Below are 18,686 nucleotides of genomic sequence, written 5' to 3' on the forward strand. Positions count from 1 at the left end.
ACGAAATCAAGTTTCTTAGAATGTAAAAATTAGTTTTAGAGGCAAAAATACAAAAATATTGAGAATCAAATCAGCCAGACACCAAAAATGTAAGTAACACTATCAGACAGAAGATAATGCCAGTTTACATACATAGAGTATGTATATATACATACATAAATATATATTTATAGAATTATAAATAAGTAGGTTTATGATTTTGAAAAGCTATAACTTTGTGTGTGTTTCATTCTCAGGCATTTGATGTTACTACTACATGACACAGCAGATATTCCATCTATAGTTGTTGTATGTTGTTTCAGACTAAAATCAATGTCTGCGGTCTCATTACACAGGTGGTCATTTAATATAGATAACTTATACAAAGACTATGTATAAAGTATGCCTTTTCAGAAATTTTTGCCCATTTTGACAGGTGCCTATCTGGATCAAGTGATCCAAAGCATTGTGGTAGAGATAGAGTTGTTACTTTTACAATGTTTTAAAGTTTAAATAATTTTTATCCTCAACAAGTCAGATTAGATTGAAAATTATTTTTCATGTATTTTTAATAATACAATTAAGTGAATATATCTGTACTTAAAATTTCAGATTTCTTGTAAAAACAGGTATTTCTTTAAAAGCAATATATTTCAAAAATTATAAAACTGTCTGCTATAAACTACAAATAAATTTTTTAAAATTTAAAGTTTTTGTAATTTAATAATTTACTTTATTTTTCTCAGTTATTTATCTAAACATTATATCAAAATCATTACTTACTTTACGAGTATAAATCTTTCCACAAACTTGACATTTATGAGATGGTGGAGGTAAACCCGAACAAGCAGTTATTTGTAAATGGCGATATAAATGATATTTTCTACTGAATGTTTTTTTACAAACAACACATTGATGTGCTGTACTATGATTTGACGTGTTATGTTCAATTAAGGCTTTTTTATCTGGGAAAGTCAAATCACACTCTACACATTTTCCTTCTCCCAACTCCTAACAAATTTTAAAAGTAATATATAATAATCATAATTCATTGAATTTTTAATTATAGAAAAAAACTTACATTTGTTTCTAGTATCTGCTTATTTTGTTTACTTGCATTTTTACACTTTGTGCAACGTTCATCTTTGGATCGCTTTCTCATTGTAACACCACACTCCTTGCATTTATTGTTGGAAATACGTCGTCGTGACCGGGTTTCATCAAGTAATGATTGAACTCTATTTGTTATCTTATCTCTCATATGAGCTCTAAGAGAATCTGGATTGGCTAAATTGTTATCTTCTGTATCTTCAGATTTCTCTATATGACTGTTGTCATTACTTATAAACTCTTCCTCTTCAAATTCCATTTTCAAGGTAACTATTTCTTCTGCTTCCTATAATGAATTCATTCAATTATAAACAAACTTTTAAAATTATATTCATGTTAACAAATAATGTTTTAAATTAATTTATTAGCATACTAATTTATTAATAAGATAATTATTATTATGAATTTACCAAAAGTAAATTGAAACTGTAAACTTTAGTTTCAAGGAGTTGCAATCATGTGCTACATGACTGGTTGATGTGGAAGGTAACAAATGATACTTGCTACCACAAAATTTTCAAATTAGCATACTTAAGTTAATGTGTTACTCTTCCTGCTTCCAGTTTGACAACAACGCCTACCTGAAAAAAGGGAATTTCCATGGATAACTCCCTATCTGGGGACTTTGGAGGAGTCATATAATAATATCTTCATATCTGCCATTTCAATCACCATTGACACCAAAATAACACAAATCTTCAGAATTTATATTATTAATAGAAATTATCAAAATGATAATCTTGCAATATCAAGCTAACAATTCATTTAGAATAATTTTAAATGTTTTTGGCATGTACTATTTGTCTATCAATTATTTTAAAACAAAACATAAATATTAAGAATCTATTAAAGTCATTAACACAAAATTTGTTTTTTTTATTGCTCATTCAGTTCATTAAAAAATTTTCTTCTTCTTTCAATAAATAATTAAAAATTTTAGTTCAATATAATGTAATAGTGTATTTAATAATAATGTATATAAGCTAATAATGTAAACTTAAATATGGAAGTATTTTGTTAGCTGTATTTTATGCCTATTTTATTGATTTACATATCAATTATTAACAAATGCATATAAATTAAATTAATGAATAAAAATGATAAATTACAAATGTTTAAACAAAATTCACTAATTACATACCATTTTCACAATTTTATTGCATGAATTCTGATGTCGTTTCAAAGAAGCTGGAGTAGTAAGAATTCTGTCACATGTGTTACAAGGGAATTTTGTTTGCTTTTCAGGAACTTCTGGAGCAGTATCGATAGTTTCATCATCTTGTTTTTCTATCTGATGTCGTTTCAGATGAGCTTGTAGTTTGGCTCGACTTCCTAATTTCTCATCACAATGAACACAAGAAAACTGTTTTGGAGGCATGCTTTAAAAAAAAAAAAAGTAAAATATGAATCAAACCTTAATCATCAAAACCTCATATTAAATACTTGTTACTATTAAAGTGTTGATTGCCATTATTCTATAGAATACCTGCCTAATTTAGATATAGTATGAAATAAATTAAAAGTTACATAGTTTAACTAGTTTTTCTATGGAATAGCTAGGTATTCTATGAATTAACTAACCAGTGTTAGTTAGTATATGAAACAAAAGTAATAAAATAAATGCATGTTAAACTTGTCAAATTATTATATTACATATAATAAATAAATACTGTAAAACTATAATAATTTCTATTTATTATAACAAGGTGTGCTGAGTAGCATTTGGAATTGCAGAGAACATTATTTTTTTAGACAAGCACGATTTTTGTTGTCACACTGTTTTTTACATGAGCATTTTTAAACCCTGACCTGCACTAACCCAAAGTGTTGGTACAGGAGACTGGAGGATATATCAATGGTATTTCATCAATTGATATTGATTTTTGTTCACAGACACTAAATTGATTCCTGCAATATAATTGAGGCACCCATTTCTTGTTTCCAATCAATAAAATCCTTGACTAGTTTCTTCCATAACAACAGCAAGAATGAATCTGCCATCTCCTTGTCCTCTGTCAACATCAGGCAGCAGGATACAAACTGTCATTTCTACAGATGCCTCAGAATGTGAATTTTCTAAACATTCTTTGGCCTCTTCTCTTTCTTTCTGGACATTAAACATAACCTGCAGATCTTCTGTTCAACATCATCATCTGAAATGTAGCTTTCTAGGTGTTCCTCAGAATCCCTTGAGCAAATGTCACATAATGTAGATATGGCTTCTTCAACCAAAGTGTCCTTATTTCATGTTCCAGACAGAGCATCTTGCAAACCACCTTTTCTGCACACCCAAACATAGCTTCAAAAAGAGATCTTATACCAGAGTGGAAAGCTCTATTTTTCATGAACTAAATAAATTTTAGACTAGTTACTCCATATAGTAGATTGATTATCTTGCATTCAGGTTGTCAGCATATTTTCTATATCTTGGTTGGTCCTCTCTAGGCTTCCTTGACTCTGACTGTTCCTTGGTTTCCTGTATAAAATTTTAAGTTCTGGCCAAGTTATATGCAAGCCTTCTATGAGCTTATTGCAAAATTTGTGGCCATTATCAGACTGGAAGATGCAGGGTGCACCAAGAAGCAGAAATATATCAAGTTTGCACAAATTTCGTCAGCCCTTTGTTTGGAGGATCTTATTATTGGCTTTACAACACATTTCTTCCTGATGTTTCTTTTTTGTTGGCAAGAATCGTAAACACCCAAAAACGTCTTGATATCTCAAGTAATATTTTTGTAACAATGATTCAGTTCTTTTATCGTCTAATCTCTGCCACCATGTCCAATAGAAATATATTTCATACAGAATATCAAACAGAACATTACATGAACAATAAAATATTACTTTTGCCTCTGTACTTTTAAGTGGAACTATTAATTTCTCTATTTCTTAAACTTTCAGAACATCATAATGTTGAAGATCCAGTAATCTCTAGGTTTTTTCTTGTCAGTCACTCCAGCTGTTTTCACTTCTCATATAAATCATAGTAACTTTTCATGAGTAAGCAATGTCTACCTCTAGTACGAAATTTCTTAGTATCTTATCATTAATAATAGCAGATTTATAACCTGATTGTTTAAGGCAATTGTTTGGTTGAACTGATAATTTGAATGGACTACAACAGTGGTTGGGATCCTGCACCTAAGATTTCCATATCTAGTCTCATCTTTCATCTATATAACTCCATTCTTGAGATTGAGGAAAGATGGACAGATGGATGACAGTGGGAATTTATAGGTCTACAATATTTTCAAATTGCAACACAATAAAAGTTTGGCCTTTACACCAAAACCAAATCAAGTGAAAAATTAAAACAATGTTTTTAAAAACTATTTAAAACTTGTTTTGAAATTTTCAATTGTAAATCAAATGAACTTTTTAAATTTACATTATTTGTGGGTGGCAGTGACAGAACATTTTGCTTTTAATATATATACAGAATAGAGATTACTGGTCAAGCAGTCCAATGCTGGCCAGATGTCACCCTATCTCCCCTAAAATGGAGAGTTAGTACTGACCAAGTGCAATCTCTCATCACTCTGACTACACAAAAGAAAAATCCACCATGATATACAATGCCTCGTGTACGGAGCATTGCATACTATGCTCAGTGAACATGTAAATTTCCAGTAAACTAATAACTTAAATGCCTGATTTTTCTGATTCCAATTAATCAGCCCATCACTAGCTGTAGTACTGACAATTGAGGTGAAAGAGGAACTTATTGCAAAGTATGAAAATGGTACACATGTGGCAGATCTGGAGGCCATGTTTAAGATTCTAAAGTCAATAGTCTGTATCATTCTTTAGAACAAGGAAGCAATAAAATCAGCAAATGTGGCTGAAGGTATGAAAATGTTAACCTCTGTGAGATCATGTTATCGAGGAGATGGATAGTGTGGATAAAAGAGAAGCAATATGCTTCCTATCTAAATCAGATGGCACTACAGTAAAGCAACCTCTTGTAATAGAAATTTGAAAAACAGTTGCAAACATGTGTACTTACATAGGTGAAATGAACATAGTTTTAAGAAATAATTTTATTTCCTGTCACTTTTGAGAATGTTTTTTTTTTTTGTAGAAAATCCATTAGAGCAGACAAAAAATTAAAATAAACAGACAATTTTCATAAAGTTACTCAAAATTGCCAAAAATACACAGCTTTTGGTAAATGTATGTACCTAAATCTAGCTAACAAATTCCATTACAAGTTATTTATTTTATTTAAATTTTTTTATATTGTACAGGGGCAAGCCCAAAGGAAAGGTAATCATCTANGAGGCTTTACTTTTATTTGTCCATCTTCATTAATTATAAAAGCATTCCTAAGGTTTGATGGATATTTTTATTTCCAATAAACAATAATGTATGTCACTGTCTCTGATGATGCCGCCTGGAGAACAGCATAGCCATGATATTTTTGGGCAATGCACTTTTCATTGAGCAGATAATATCTGAAGAGTTTTCTATCAGTATACTATTGATATTTTTGGATCAGCTGGAGACTTGTATTGGTTTTTTTTCCTATCTTGTTCCAAAGATGTGGCTAAGCTTTGTTTGTATTCCTTTTTTAAAGTTGCTTGTTTATTCCAGTCTTGTGGTAAACTTGTTCTTGGTTCTATTTTTTCTTTACTAATAAAAAAAAGTAAGACGTGCAAGCATTAGTTGCAAGCCTTAATGGACAGGATTTCTTGGTAGTTGCAAGCAAAAAGCATTAATCATTTTCTATTGGTCATTAAGCTGAAAAAAATATACTGTTATTAAGTTAATGTTTGTTAATTCTTTTATCAGTTCTCTTACATCCTATGTTGATGACAGCAAATCTTGCATGTACTTTTTCTTTTGCAATAAACATTAATGCAAAAATTTTTTAAATCTCTAATGTTTACTGCAAAATAAAAAGTACATGCAATATTTGCTTTCATCAATATAGGATATAAGAGAATTGATAAAAGAATCAACATAAACATATTAACTTAATAGCAGTTTAATGACCTATGAAAAATGATTAATGCCTTTTATTCACTTTTACTTGATAGTTGCAAGCATGTAGCACATCTTACTTTTTTATTAGCAAAGAATAAAAAAATAGAACCAAAAACAAGTTTACCACAAACTTGGAATTAACCAGCAACTTTAAAAAAGGAATACAAACAAGCAACAAGGTTTAGTCACATTTTTGGAACAAGAAAAAGATAGGAAAACAAACCAACACATCTCCAGCTGATACAAATATAGTATACTGATACATATTATCTGCTCAGTGAAGAATGTATTGACCAGAAATGCCACGGCTATGCTGTTCTCCAGATGGCATTATCAGAGACATCATTCTTTATTGGAAATAAAATATCCATCAAACCTTAGGTAAGCTTTTTTAATTAATTAATGAAGATGGACAAATTAAAGTAAAGCCTCTGTACAGCATTAATCCAAGTGTTTCCTCTGTGTCTTTTTTTAATTTGGAAAATTATAAAAAAAACTACCCATGGTATTATCATAAAACTTATTACATCTTACTACACTACAACTATCTCATTTCTTTATTCCAGAAGAAAATTCAATGATTTTTCGATGTTAGCTCAGTTGTAACTCTGTTAGATAAAAGTTTAAGATCACTGTCTTTTGGCATTAATAAAGTTTTGATGAGTAAAGCACAAAAGTAAACAAAATATCTTGCAAGCACTTTCTACATGTATAGAATGTCTTTTTCAGGCAAAAAGAAAATAATTTTAGAAGGTTGATATAAATTTTAACATTAATGTTAACATGTTCTAATTGGAGTGCACCTCTTATTTTTAAATGTTTAACATTAATTTGTATTAATTAGAATTCATGTGTTAAATTTATATAGTTATTAAACTTACACATTTAATTAATGGTCAAACTATAATTGAAAATTAATGGCAGCTGTGAATTAATTTTTTTAAATTATTAAATAGCGAAACTCATATTTTTGGAGCTCTAGAGTGAGCCTATTACACTCCAATTTTTCAATAAATAATGTTTCTCACATGAATAAACAGTTGCGGTCCTCACACTGTATGAGAAATGGAAGATTCATTCCACAGGGGTGTAAAGTAATGATTGAGAATCTTCTAGATAGTTCTGTGAAAATTTTATTTTTATAAATGTCATCTTGATGTTCTAACATTTGGTTTTGCAATTTTCTACTTATGGCCCTGATATACTGTATATCACTTTATCATCATTGTTTTGGTGTTGTAAGGGAATTACACATACCACGTATACTTGATTTTTCTAACATAGTTAATTTGTCTCTGTTACATGCACTCCAATTAGAATAAATTAAAATTTATATCAACATTCGAAAATTTGTTTTTGTTTTGCCTGAAGATGACATTCTGTACACGTTGAAAGTGCATGCAAGATATTTTGTTTACCTTTGTGCTTCACTCATCAAAACTTTATTAACACCAAAAGACAGTGATCTTAAACTTTTATCTGATAAAAATCTGGTGTGACAAAATAATAATTTCTTTGTAATTCTGTTGTTTGTAACTAAACACTTCACTATTTTACTGTAAAAGATAGTGTAATCAGTAGTGCAAGACTTATAGGTAGGGAGCATATTAGCAAAATCCATTTTCTGTGTGTAATAATGAAGAAAATCTGCATAAAAATAAAAATATGTAGAAAAACTTAAAGGAATTTAACATACCATTTACTCACAAAACAATTCAAACTAATAGCATTCACATACTCAACTATTCATTAATTGAGTAAAAGATTAATATGTTCAGACAAAAATAAAATTAATGAAACATTAATTCTTATTGAACACTGTTCCTTAAACACAGCATTAAAAAAATTTTTAATTAAATGATCAAAGGCTGGTTTCCATATCACTAGAAAATACTCTAGAAACAGAAAAGAAAAAGTGATATATCACTTCCTGTTCAGAAGTTCACCAAAGTGCAGATGGAAACCTAGAGCAGAAAATACTTCAACTTTTCCATTTTTGTTAACATCTTTTGTGACACTCATCAAATTCTGGTAAATAATTTACAAAAATTAGAAGCAAAACAAGTATTCTAATAATATAGGAATAAAATCAAATCTAGAAGTTAAAACTGTTTTAGCAGTAATAATAAATGCAAAGTTAATTTAAATATATTGGATAAAATAAAGATTAAAAAAAGTCTATGAAAAAAAAATCAAAAGAGTAGTGTTTTTAATTAATAAAGCTTTAAACAAATCAAGTAATAATAATACATTTGTAATAAAGGTCACATCATGCCCAAAATCATCAAAATATCACTTACTGAAGTTTTAGCATATACATTATTTACATTGCCATAACCAAATAAACATAATATATAAAAAGCTTGTATACAATCAAATTAAGCACCCAGCTACTATACTACTACTACAAACACACTTTGCAATCTTAGAACGCAATATATACAATCCATTACAACAGACTTGATATCACATTCATTGATAAACAAAACAAAAACACATACATCACACACATTTCTACTCCTAACACTAATAACATACACCCAAAAAATTCAGAACTCACCCACAAAATAAAGCACATTTGTAGAATGAATATGGTACCTGTGCCTATGGCCCTTTCTTGTACAGGTGGCATACATTACACCAGTGATATTTGCTATCATGGTATAGTGTATGCCACTCATGATCCATGCAAGATAATACTTTCTGAACATTCAATATGGGTAAGTTTTTATACATTATTAGAAAATATTTGATAGATTTCAAAACTTTGTATATGTTTGTGTGAAAACAGAATCCTAAAGCTGTCATGTTAAGTCTTGAAGGCTACCAATTATGAATCTCAGAAAAATTAACAAACAGATTTGTTGCAGATAATATAAATTATTGCATTTAAAAAAAAAACTTTTGATAGTTAACAACTATGAAGTACTGTTAATTTAAACTTAAAACGACAACTAGGACTTATCTATTATTAGGACTTATTATACTGGGATAACTGGTTCTGCAAATTAAGTAAACAAAATCAGAAAACAGTCTTCATTTATCACAAGTCCTAATAATAGATAAGTTCTAGTTGACATTTTAAGTTTAAATTAATAAATTAAGGACCCAAATGCATTTAAATTTATTAAGTACTGTATTTATCATTTATAGTACAGGTAAACTGCTTTGTGGTACAAACGACTTCATGTGGTCATTGACACTTTGCCAGTGCTCCATGTGTAACTGCAAGTAGCCAAAGTGAGCTGAGAAGTTAGTGTGTTCATCATGGAATAATACGAATGCAACAAGAAGGTTCATTTTGATGTGGTGTATTCTTAGGTGAAACAAAGTATAGAAACATTCTTAACAGTGGAGGTTTGCAGCTGTCTAATAAGGAACTGCCGAGTAACAGTAGTGTAAGTACAATAGAGCATCAATTATCTGAATACCAAACATCAGTTAACGGAAAGTTTTCCAGTCAGCAAATTCAAATTTCCACTAGTGCTGTAGTGCTGCAGCACTCTTTTCCTCCCTACCAACCTAAACTGTAGGCCAACTTTAATGTACTACTTTATATAATTTATGTATTTGTAAGATGTATGATACAAAATATATACAGTACAGTTTTATGTTTAATATATTTTTTCATAAATGATCAGTTATCTAAAAAATCCCAGTCCTGAATTGTTTCAGATAATCAATGCTCTACTGTAGAATCAATATTGGGGTATCTGAGTTAAATGTGCAAACTTATATTCATCTCTATACTTCTGTGGATGAAGAATAAACTCTTAGACATTGTATAAACATTTATTTAAGTGTGTTTGACATATTTAAATTTTTTTTTCTGTACTGTACTTCAGTTTTTCTTCATTTATTTATTTTAGAGATAAGCGAATATCACTTTTCTCGAATTCAAATATTAACCAATCTCAAATACCCCAAATACTTAATAAACTTAATTAATTACTTTACATAATTTATTTAGTTAATAATTTATTTATTTAATATTTATTATTAATTTTATTTATTTCAATATATTAACAAGTTAATAAAGTTAAACAAAAAGTAAAAATTGAAACAATTTACTAAATTTTAAGAACTTAAACTTTTAATTTTGACTTTGAGTTTCAAGGTAGCTTTTTTCATACTTGAACTCAACCTATCGCAGTGGCGTGTACAGTATAGGCATGTACCTTTTCATTGTTGCTATTATATCACTCCATCAGTTTCCATGGAGGTAGTGTGTTAATGGATCTTTCAACCACGTGTGCATGGTGTTCTATTCTTTCATCAATTAATGAGTTTTAAAAACTATAGAACATCATGTATGTGTACTTGAAAAATTAACACTACATTTCCATGGAAGTCAGCAGTGATATAATGGTAACAACATTGGGCATATTTAAAATCACCGCATCAATCCAGTGAGTTGCTGTTGAAAGTGATGCAACTGCTAGCATTTTCGAGAGAACTCAAATGCTGACTGCCAGGGATACTGGGAAAGAAAAACAAGAAAAATGGCAAATGATGTGGACTTCCACTTTACATTAAATTTATTTTTGAACTTATTTAACAAGAACAGCTTAATGAAAAATGAATATTTCAAAAAAAGAAAGAGAGATGAAGATTTTTTAAATGTCTGTAACAGTTTTAAATAATTAAATCAATCCTAAGATTACACTTTAAAAACTAAAACAAATTATGTGATGTCATACATAAATGTACTAGTATATTAAAATATTCTATTATTGTACTAACCGAATTTTAATTTATTCTGGGTTTGATCATCAAAAAATGAACTAAATTCAAAATTGTCAATACAAACAGAGTTCTATGAGCCTCATGATGGCTACTATCTTGTTTGCTGGCATATTGAGCACCAAAAAAAAATGCTTGCAGTTTGCTAAGGAGCATTCTGGCAGCAACCAGAAGTTGCTGAGATTTTGAATATGCCTATTAACACTAATAAGGTGGTGCTCATAGACTCCATTGTGGTAGGTTGAGACCAAGTATAGGTAGATTATTATAGGTTCTTATCTCAACTACAATAGATTAACATAATTGTTCTCATTCTCACCTATTGCAGACTTTACTTAATAAAACTAGAATTCAAAAACATTCAGATCTAGTTTGCTTCTTTTCTTGTCACAAATTAAACCAGAGGTTGTGAAGAGAGAATGTCTCTAGGCAGTGGTGAATACGATAACATTAACATACAAAAAAGAATAATAATTTATTTGTTCAAACTTCAAACTGTTACTTTTAAAAATATTTATGATGGTAAATATGGTTTATTAGATCATTTATAACACAATCATCTTGCAGGTGTTAATAAAACATACTTATAATTATTCAAATAGTCAAAAAATTTTTTAGTTATCCATCTTTGAATACTTCTGGATCTGTACTGTGACTACTGTACATATGGCACAATATTTGGAGGTATTCTAGTATTAGAATTTATTTTTTATCAACATAATATTTGAGATCTCAAATCTTAAATTACTTCTAGTATTTGATTATTCAAATATTCACAGATAGTATTTGACCACCTCTAATTTATTTACAAAAGAGTCCCTCCTTGGTCATGCTTCTGCTGAATAACAGCTACTATTTTACATAAGTATATATGTTACTGGCCAAACCCGATTTCAGGCCAAACTAGTTTATCCTACGCGTGCCAGGATATACTAGTTTAGCCTACGACAACCTAGTTTGACCTAAATATTTAGGCTTAACTAGTTTGTCCTAGGCCGAATTGATTTAGAATTATTATTTAAGTCAGGCCTGGCCAACCCAAATTGTTTCGCGGGCCACTTTGATCATGCGTAACATAACAATGGGCCACAATTTACGCAAACATGCTTTTAAAAAAGTAAAACAAATACAAAATGAATAAGATTTCATTGTTATAACAAGAGTTTGTACTCGCACTTGCGCATTATAACAATGACACATGCAAATTTTCATTTATTTAATAGATATATAATATCGCTTAGCGGCCACACAATTTAATGTGACGGGCCGCGGTTTGCCAGGCCTGATTTAAGTATATTAATGGCTAAAATAAAATTAAAAGGCAATCAATTAGATAAACAATATTTATTCAAACATAGTCTACTTAATTATAAAAAATGGTATTGATTAGAAGTGACACAACAGTTGTAGAAAACTATAAAATAAAAATAAGTTAATCAGTACTTATCAGTTTGTATTTTTTTTATTAAGCCATGCACTTTTAAAGGTAATTAACTTTCGAAAATATTTTCAAAAATTCAAACAAAATAATAAAAATAACTTTTAAAGTCAAACTAAAATTAATAATGAACTTGTTTCTTAGTGCAACATATAAAATATTTAATGTTTTATTTATTTTTACAGGGTGGGTTAAAGTGTACCTAGATAACCCCAATGGTGGCACTTCAGACTGTTTGTGCTCCCAGAGGGGAGCTGTCAGCAGGCCGCCCATTGTTTAACGTCACTAGTTATTGATTCACGGTAGTTCTTGAACAAAAGAAAAAAAAAAGGAAACGTCTACTAAAAATGTAATTAACCTAACCGAAGCACCGCCAGTGGGGTTACCTAGGTACACTTTAACCACCGGGTGTACTGTGGTGGTATTTTGAATTACACAAATTTTTTTTTACACTAGCACCAATTTGTAGTACATAAATCAGTTCAAACTTGTTAAGCCTAAAGTATTTAGGCCAAACTAGATTATCCTAGGCCAGGGGTCGGCAACCTGCGGCTCGCGAGCCACATGTGGCTCTTTGGATGTGAAGCTGCGGCTCTTTAGTACCATACGCAAATATTATTTATTTTATCAAAAAAAAAAAAACCATTTAAAAATCATTCTGAATCGATTAACGAGGATTAGGCACTGATTCTATCTCTCAGCCACTTGTACTCGCTTTTCATCGCACCCCTCCCCCGTGACACGCGTCGTCACTGTCGTCAGTCCGTCGGAAGCTCTCGAATGACGCCGTCGTCGGATGTATTTATTATCTAATTTGTTGTGAAAAACACTACTTATATATGAATAAATAGATTAGTTTTTTTTTAATCAAAAAACTTTATTTATGCGAGTACTATTTATTGTTGGCGATAAAAAATTTTGTGGCTCTTTAAAAACTTTGAAATTTTGTAAATTGTAATTTTGGCTCTTTCGACTCAAAAGGTTGCCAACCCCTGTCGTAGGCTAAACTAGTATATCTTGATAAACTAGTTTGGCCTGAAATCAGGTTTGGCCAATAACATATATACACAATAAATCCTCCTTAATTCAAACTAGGATAATGATCATAAAAAAGATACTTCACGTCAACAATCAAATAAAATTGACACCTCAGTGTTGTGGCATTACAAACACGATTTATAAATAAGATGTACTCGCTAGTACTTTCAATAGCTTACAGCCACCATCTTCAGGCGAAAAAGAAATCAAATACGATTAATTTTCAAAGATTTGATTTTCAAATGGATTTTTCAAATTATGCAAGGCACATGGATTGAATATAGAACAAATTCGGTGATGGTGGCTGTAAGCTATCGAAAGTACTAGCAATTATGTCTTAATTATAAATCATGTTTGTAATACTACAACACTGAGGTGTCAATTATTTTAACTAGAATAATTCAAAATCCCATTAGTTCATAACTGTACTATTTGTCCTAGCTGTGGATATAGAGATTTACATGCTAAGGAATTTGGTTACTTCGAAATACGACTACTTCGAAATTTGAAATGAAAATTCTGTCTGAACTGTGATATGTCTATGTTAATTTGTTTAGATTGAAGTACTTCCATACTATAAGAGAACAATAGACCAAGAACAACTCTAATCTGGTCAATATGGCTTTGCTTTTATGATAATACATTTTCGAGTGTCATCTTATCTATAGACTACTATTTTTTTTCTCTTATCTCATAAAATATGGCTGGTCTCGGGATTGCAAGTTGGGCTATAAGTAGCAGATTGAGTTGAGATATTTGTAGGACTCTAGGCTACTACATTTGGGCAACTTACTACTTTTTGGGCAAGTTTAAAACAAGTAAAACAGAAGACATTTTTGGGATGAGACTATGTCTCAGAGAGTGCGAGCAACACATGCACAAATCTCGCACTGACACCTATTTGTAGAAACAGTCTCAGCATTTCGTATTTTCTTTTGACCCAGTTCTCGGTCACCTGACTACCTACAAGTCTGGTTTATTTTATATGTGCATGATTTGGGCACCAAATACTTTGTGCCAAATCACAACTCCTGACACGTATTCCTTCATTCCTCTAAGGTGTGCAGCCATTGACAGCAGCATGATTTTAGAGATGAGACATAGTCTCGTCAATAATTTGAGGAATTTTGCTTTACTTTTAATAAAAGATATCTGACAATTTGTGATGTTCTCCCTAGATATGTGCTGTTTACCTGCAGTTTATTTATATTATTATTACTTACTGATGAAATAGCATTCTGTACAAGTAGCCATAATTTATTAAGAAAACAGAATGCATCAGTTACATGGCATTTGGCATATTGTACAGAAATAAGTAAATCTTGGATAATTTGAAGTCACAATTATTCTCTCTCTTAAATTTTGAACTAATAAGGATTTCCTTTATATTATATATGTAGCAATATAGCATTTATAAAATATTTTTTAATTTAAGATTTGAAATTTTTCTTTTTCATGTTAATTTTTATAGGTCACAATACTCTCTCTGCTCTGACTCTGAGCATGTGGCTAGCTACTTTAGTTACAACAGCACTGCTAAATAGTACAGTGCCATTTCAAGCATTTCATTGAATCATGAGATGCAGTGGCCAAACAAATAAGCTTGTTCTGAATGAGAGGTATAGGAGATATGCTATCTCCTATAGCACTGTACTGTTGTACAGTGCCATCACAAGAGTGTGTGCAGCATGCAACTATTCTAATAGAATCATTTTTCTTTTATAAATTGTTCTGATTACACTAGTTTTAATAAAAACATTAATTTTAATAGTGTTTAATTATTTATATAATAATAAAAAATCAAAACATTACTTTGAGATTTTATTTGGAGGTTCTGCAGTTCCACAGTCTCTGACTCTTATATTATTTCCTTTATATTTACAGTAAAGCATGAATTATCCGACCCTCGATCAACAGTCACATCGGTTAACCGACCGTGTTCTAGCTGGCAAATTCAAATGTCTGCTAGTGATGTGGCGCTACAATATTTAGCTATGTTTTGGCTACTTTAATATTACTTTTGTCAAATTTGTGTGTGTTTTAGCTGGCAACACTGGCTTGACCATGAAAGGGAGCCCAGTATTTAAACGAGGTTTAATTTTCTAATTATGAGTGGTTGTTTGCTTTGTGAGCAATAAAATAATTTTAAAATAATTTTTAACCATACAATAGCAACAATTATTAATTTTAAAAAAATTTTGTTAGGCTTATCATCAATGAAATTTCAATGCAAAGTAGGTTAATAGTGATATACAGTAGAGTGTCGTTTATCCAAAGGAATTCCAGTCGACAAATTTAAATTTTCGCCAGTGCTGTGGCGCTTTAATCTTTGGCTATGTCTTCGGCTACTCAAATATTTTACGTTTTTGATACTAAATTAACTTCTGAAGTATAATTTTTTATTGTTTTTATATTTTTCAATATATTTATTTTGTTTGTACAAAATAAAAAAATAATTTTTAACGATACAAGAGTCTTCGTTAGGCTTAACATCGACGAAAATTCAACGCAAAGCGACATGCAACGGAGAAAAATTTCAACACGTGATAAATTAATATATTTTTTCGTACATAATCGGTTATCCGAACAACCCGAGTCCTCAATTGATTCGGATAAAAGACGCTCTACTGTACTAATATACTAATTACATGGGATATACTAATATATTATACTAATAATGTATTTTTTCATACTTTTTGGTTATCTGGTTTTTCAGTTATCCGACCAACCCCAGTCCCCAATTGAGTCAGATAATCGATGCTTTACTGTATTGTTATATGCATCTTTCATATAACCATTTATTTTAACTTTCATTCATGATAACATTTCTCTTAACTTGGAGAACTAACTTTGCACCCAGAGACTGTTTGTCAGCAATTCAGCAGAAATAAAATCACACAAATTGAAAAAATAAGATGAAATGTTTGCACTAGTCAGTTTTGTGCAATTTCTTCATTCTTTCTTAATTTTATCCATTATGATAGCAAAGCAAAAAATAAATAAATAAATAAACTCAACTCAATGATAAAAAGGAAATAGGGGTTATAACATTGGAAACAAAATAAGAAATGTTAATGCAACACAAAAATTGCATAACTGTTAAAAGATCTTTCAAAGTTATGCCAGCTTTAACTGTTTCAATGATTTTGAAAGATAAGGCAAAATTTTTAACTAAAGTTACTGAAGTGCAGCCTTTGAATTCAACTTGGATATAAATTAAAGATGTCGAAAGTTTAATCCCTCAAATGGAGAAATTTTTAACAGTGTATATGTGCATCAATAATTAAATGCAGCATTTGCATGTGTTATTGAACCAAGCTGTCAAAGCATTTTCCCATTTCAAAGACATTCAGCAAAAAGAAAGTTCATAAGAAAGCTTTGTGTCTAACAAAGGCTGGTTTGATTGCTTCAAACAAGAGCAAATTTCAATTGCATTAAGATCCAAGGAAAATCAGCTAGTACTGATGCAGACACTGCTAAAAACTTCCCTCAAGAATTAAAAGACATCATTGAAGATGATTTCATAGCACCACAAATTTTTAATGTGGATAAAATGGGCTTTTTCTGGAAGAAAATATCAGCAGCAAAAACTTTCATTACAAAGGAAAAATCTACAATGCCAGACTTAAAAGATACCAAGGATCATTTAACACTGTAATTGGAGGAAAATGCAAACGGTTCCTGTAAATTAAAACCCAGAACACTCAAGAGAATTAATAAAAACATATTTGGAAGCATAACTACAACATTGTGTGACTGTCTTATTGCAATAGAATTGTAGAAAAGCCAGAAGGAAAGAAGCAATCCCTGCACCTGTTAGGCACAGAATAAGTGATTCTTGTACAGTACTCAATGGACATGGACAGGTGAACTTTACACTTGCCACCACAAAAGAGGCTATCCTCGTACCTGCAGACCATGAGAGACAATCCTTGCATTGGCCAGGTATGGAGGAATGAGAGATAATCTAAGAACAAAACAATCGCCACCAATTGCTTTGTTCTTGTGTTTTGTTTTTTTTTGCATCTATTTTCTGTTAGGTACACATAATACTGTTTTTATTTTTGGCCCCTAGGCCTAAATTCCATTAGGTGCACTTGTCGCATCACAGAGCATGGACATTGTCACAGTAATATCTTTGTATATTAAAAACAAAATCATGGACTCCTATTTTTACTTTCCTGGTTCTATTTAGATAACAGAGGAAAAGTATGGCAATTGGTCAAAAAAATGACATCTGAAGATTTTTAATTTTTGGACTTGCTAAAAACTTCCCTCAAGATTTACAAGACATCATTGAAGATGGTCTCGATAGCACCACAAGGGTGTTACTGATCTGGAAAACTCCATGTAGCCAGTCTGATGGTGAGGTGCAAACCCACAACCAACTACCAGTGTTCAGTGGTTATAGCCATTCAACCACTGGTGGGCTACTAAATGAAGCAACTAATAAGAAAGGAGGTCCATCAATTCTAGACTTCAGAAAAGGCTTCAACATCACTGATGTAGGGAAAATAATAAAAGCTTGGAAAATCTTTTTCTTCAACTTAATGATGATTTTGAAGGTTTTAAAGAGCCTTAATATAAATTGTGCAAAGTGAAAGTAATAGCACAAATGATAAAAAAGTACTGAATTCTATATATGAAACTATTTCTTGTGATATTTTTTTTTTAAAATTCATTAATATTATCAGATAGTAAATACTATACTCATTATTTTCAAAATTCTAAAACGAAATAAAAAATAAAACAAATAATTTGCCAGATTATAACAGGCCACTATTCAAGAATTAAATGTTCAGTAATTCTGCTTAGAAGTAGGTGTTAGATGCTATCTCTTGATAGATTTAATATAGTAATTATAAGTAAATTAATATTTAATTTTTAATTTAGAAAGTTCTGGAAGAAAAGGATCAGCCCAAAACGAGACTCAAACTCACAACTCCCGCTTACCATGCAGAGGCATTGCCAGTTATGATACCCAAATTTCTGTCCAATCTTCACCTCCAGAACTATTAATAATTTAGATATAACCACACTGGTTATACACGATGCCAAGTGAGGGCGATGACTTAAGTGTCCACTTAACAGGATCTCCATGGCATTCAGCTGGCTATCACTTTACCCTGGCATGGTGTACAGTACATGTATATTCATAAATATAAACCTTTACATTTATATGTAAATATTATATGTTTATATAAAAAACAATAGAATATGAAAAAATAAAAATCAACAAACAATAAGATTAAAATTTCAAACCAAGCATAAAAATATTATTTTCATATTATTTTTATGCTTGTTTTATTCAGCTGTAAAACAGATTACATAAAAATGATAGAGCAGAATTTTAAGGAATACATTTATTTCTATAACTTTGAAAACAAAAACA

The 18,686-nt window shown here is 30.4% G+C and overlaps 1 protein-coding gene across 1 annotated transcript in view; it reads right to left on the reverse strand.

Moving 5' to 3' along the window:
* LOC111629449 (gastrula zinc finger protein XlCGF57.1-like) overlaps positions 1–18,686 on the reverse strand; it is a 33,034-nt gene that overhangs the window by 12,629 nt on the left and 1,719 nt on the right. Inside the window, exons 2-4 of the mRNA XM_023373351.1 lie at positions 2,231–2,468; positions 1,061–1,375; positions 763–990 (exon numbers count right to left, since the gene is read on the reverse strand). Coding sequence (XP_023229119.1) covers positions 763–990; positions 1,061–1,375; positions 2,231–2,467 — 780 coding nt within the window. The 5' untranslated portion in view covers position 2,468. The remainder of the gene's footprint in view (positions 1–762; positions 991–1,060; positions 1,376–2,230; positions 2,469–18,686) is intronic.

The sequence above is a fragment of the Centruroides sculpturatus genome, unplaced genomic scaffold, assembly GCF_000671375.1.
Source record: "Centruroides sculpturatus isolate CEXI.00-Female unplaced genomic scaffold, Cexi_2.0 scaffold85, whole genome shotgun sequence".
Classification (NCBI taxonomy): domain Eukaryota; kingdom Metazoa; phylum Arthropoda; class Arachnida; order Scorpiones; family Buthidae; genus Centruroides; species Centruroides sculpturatus.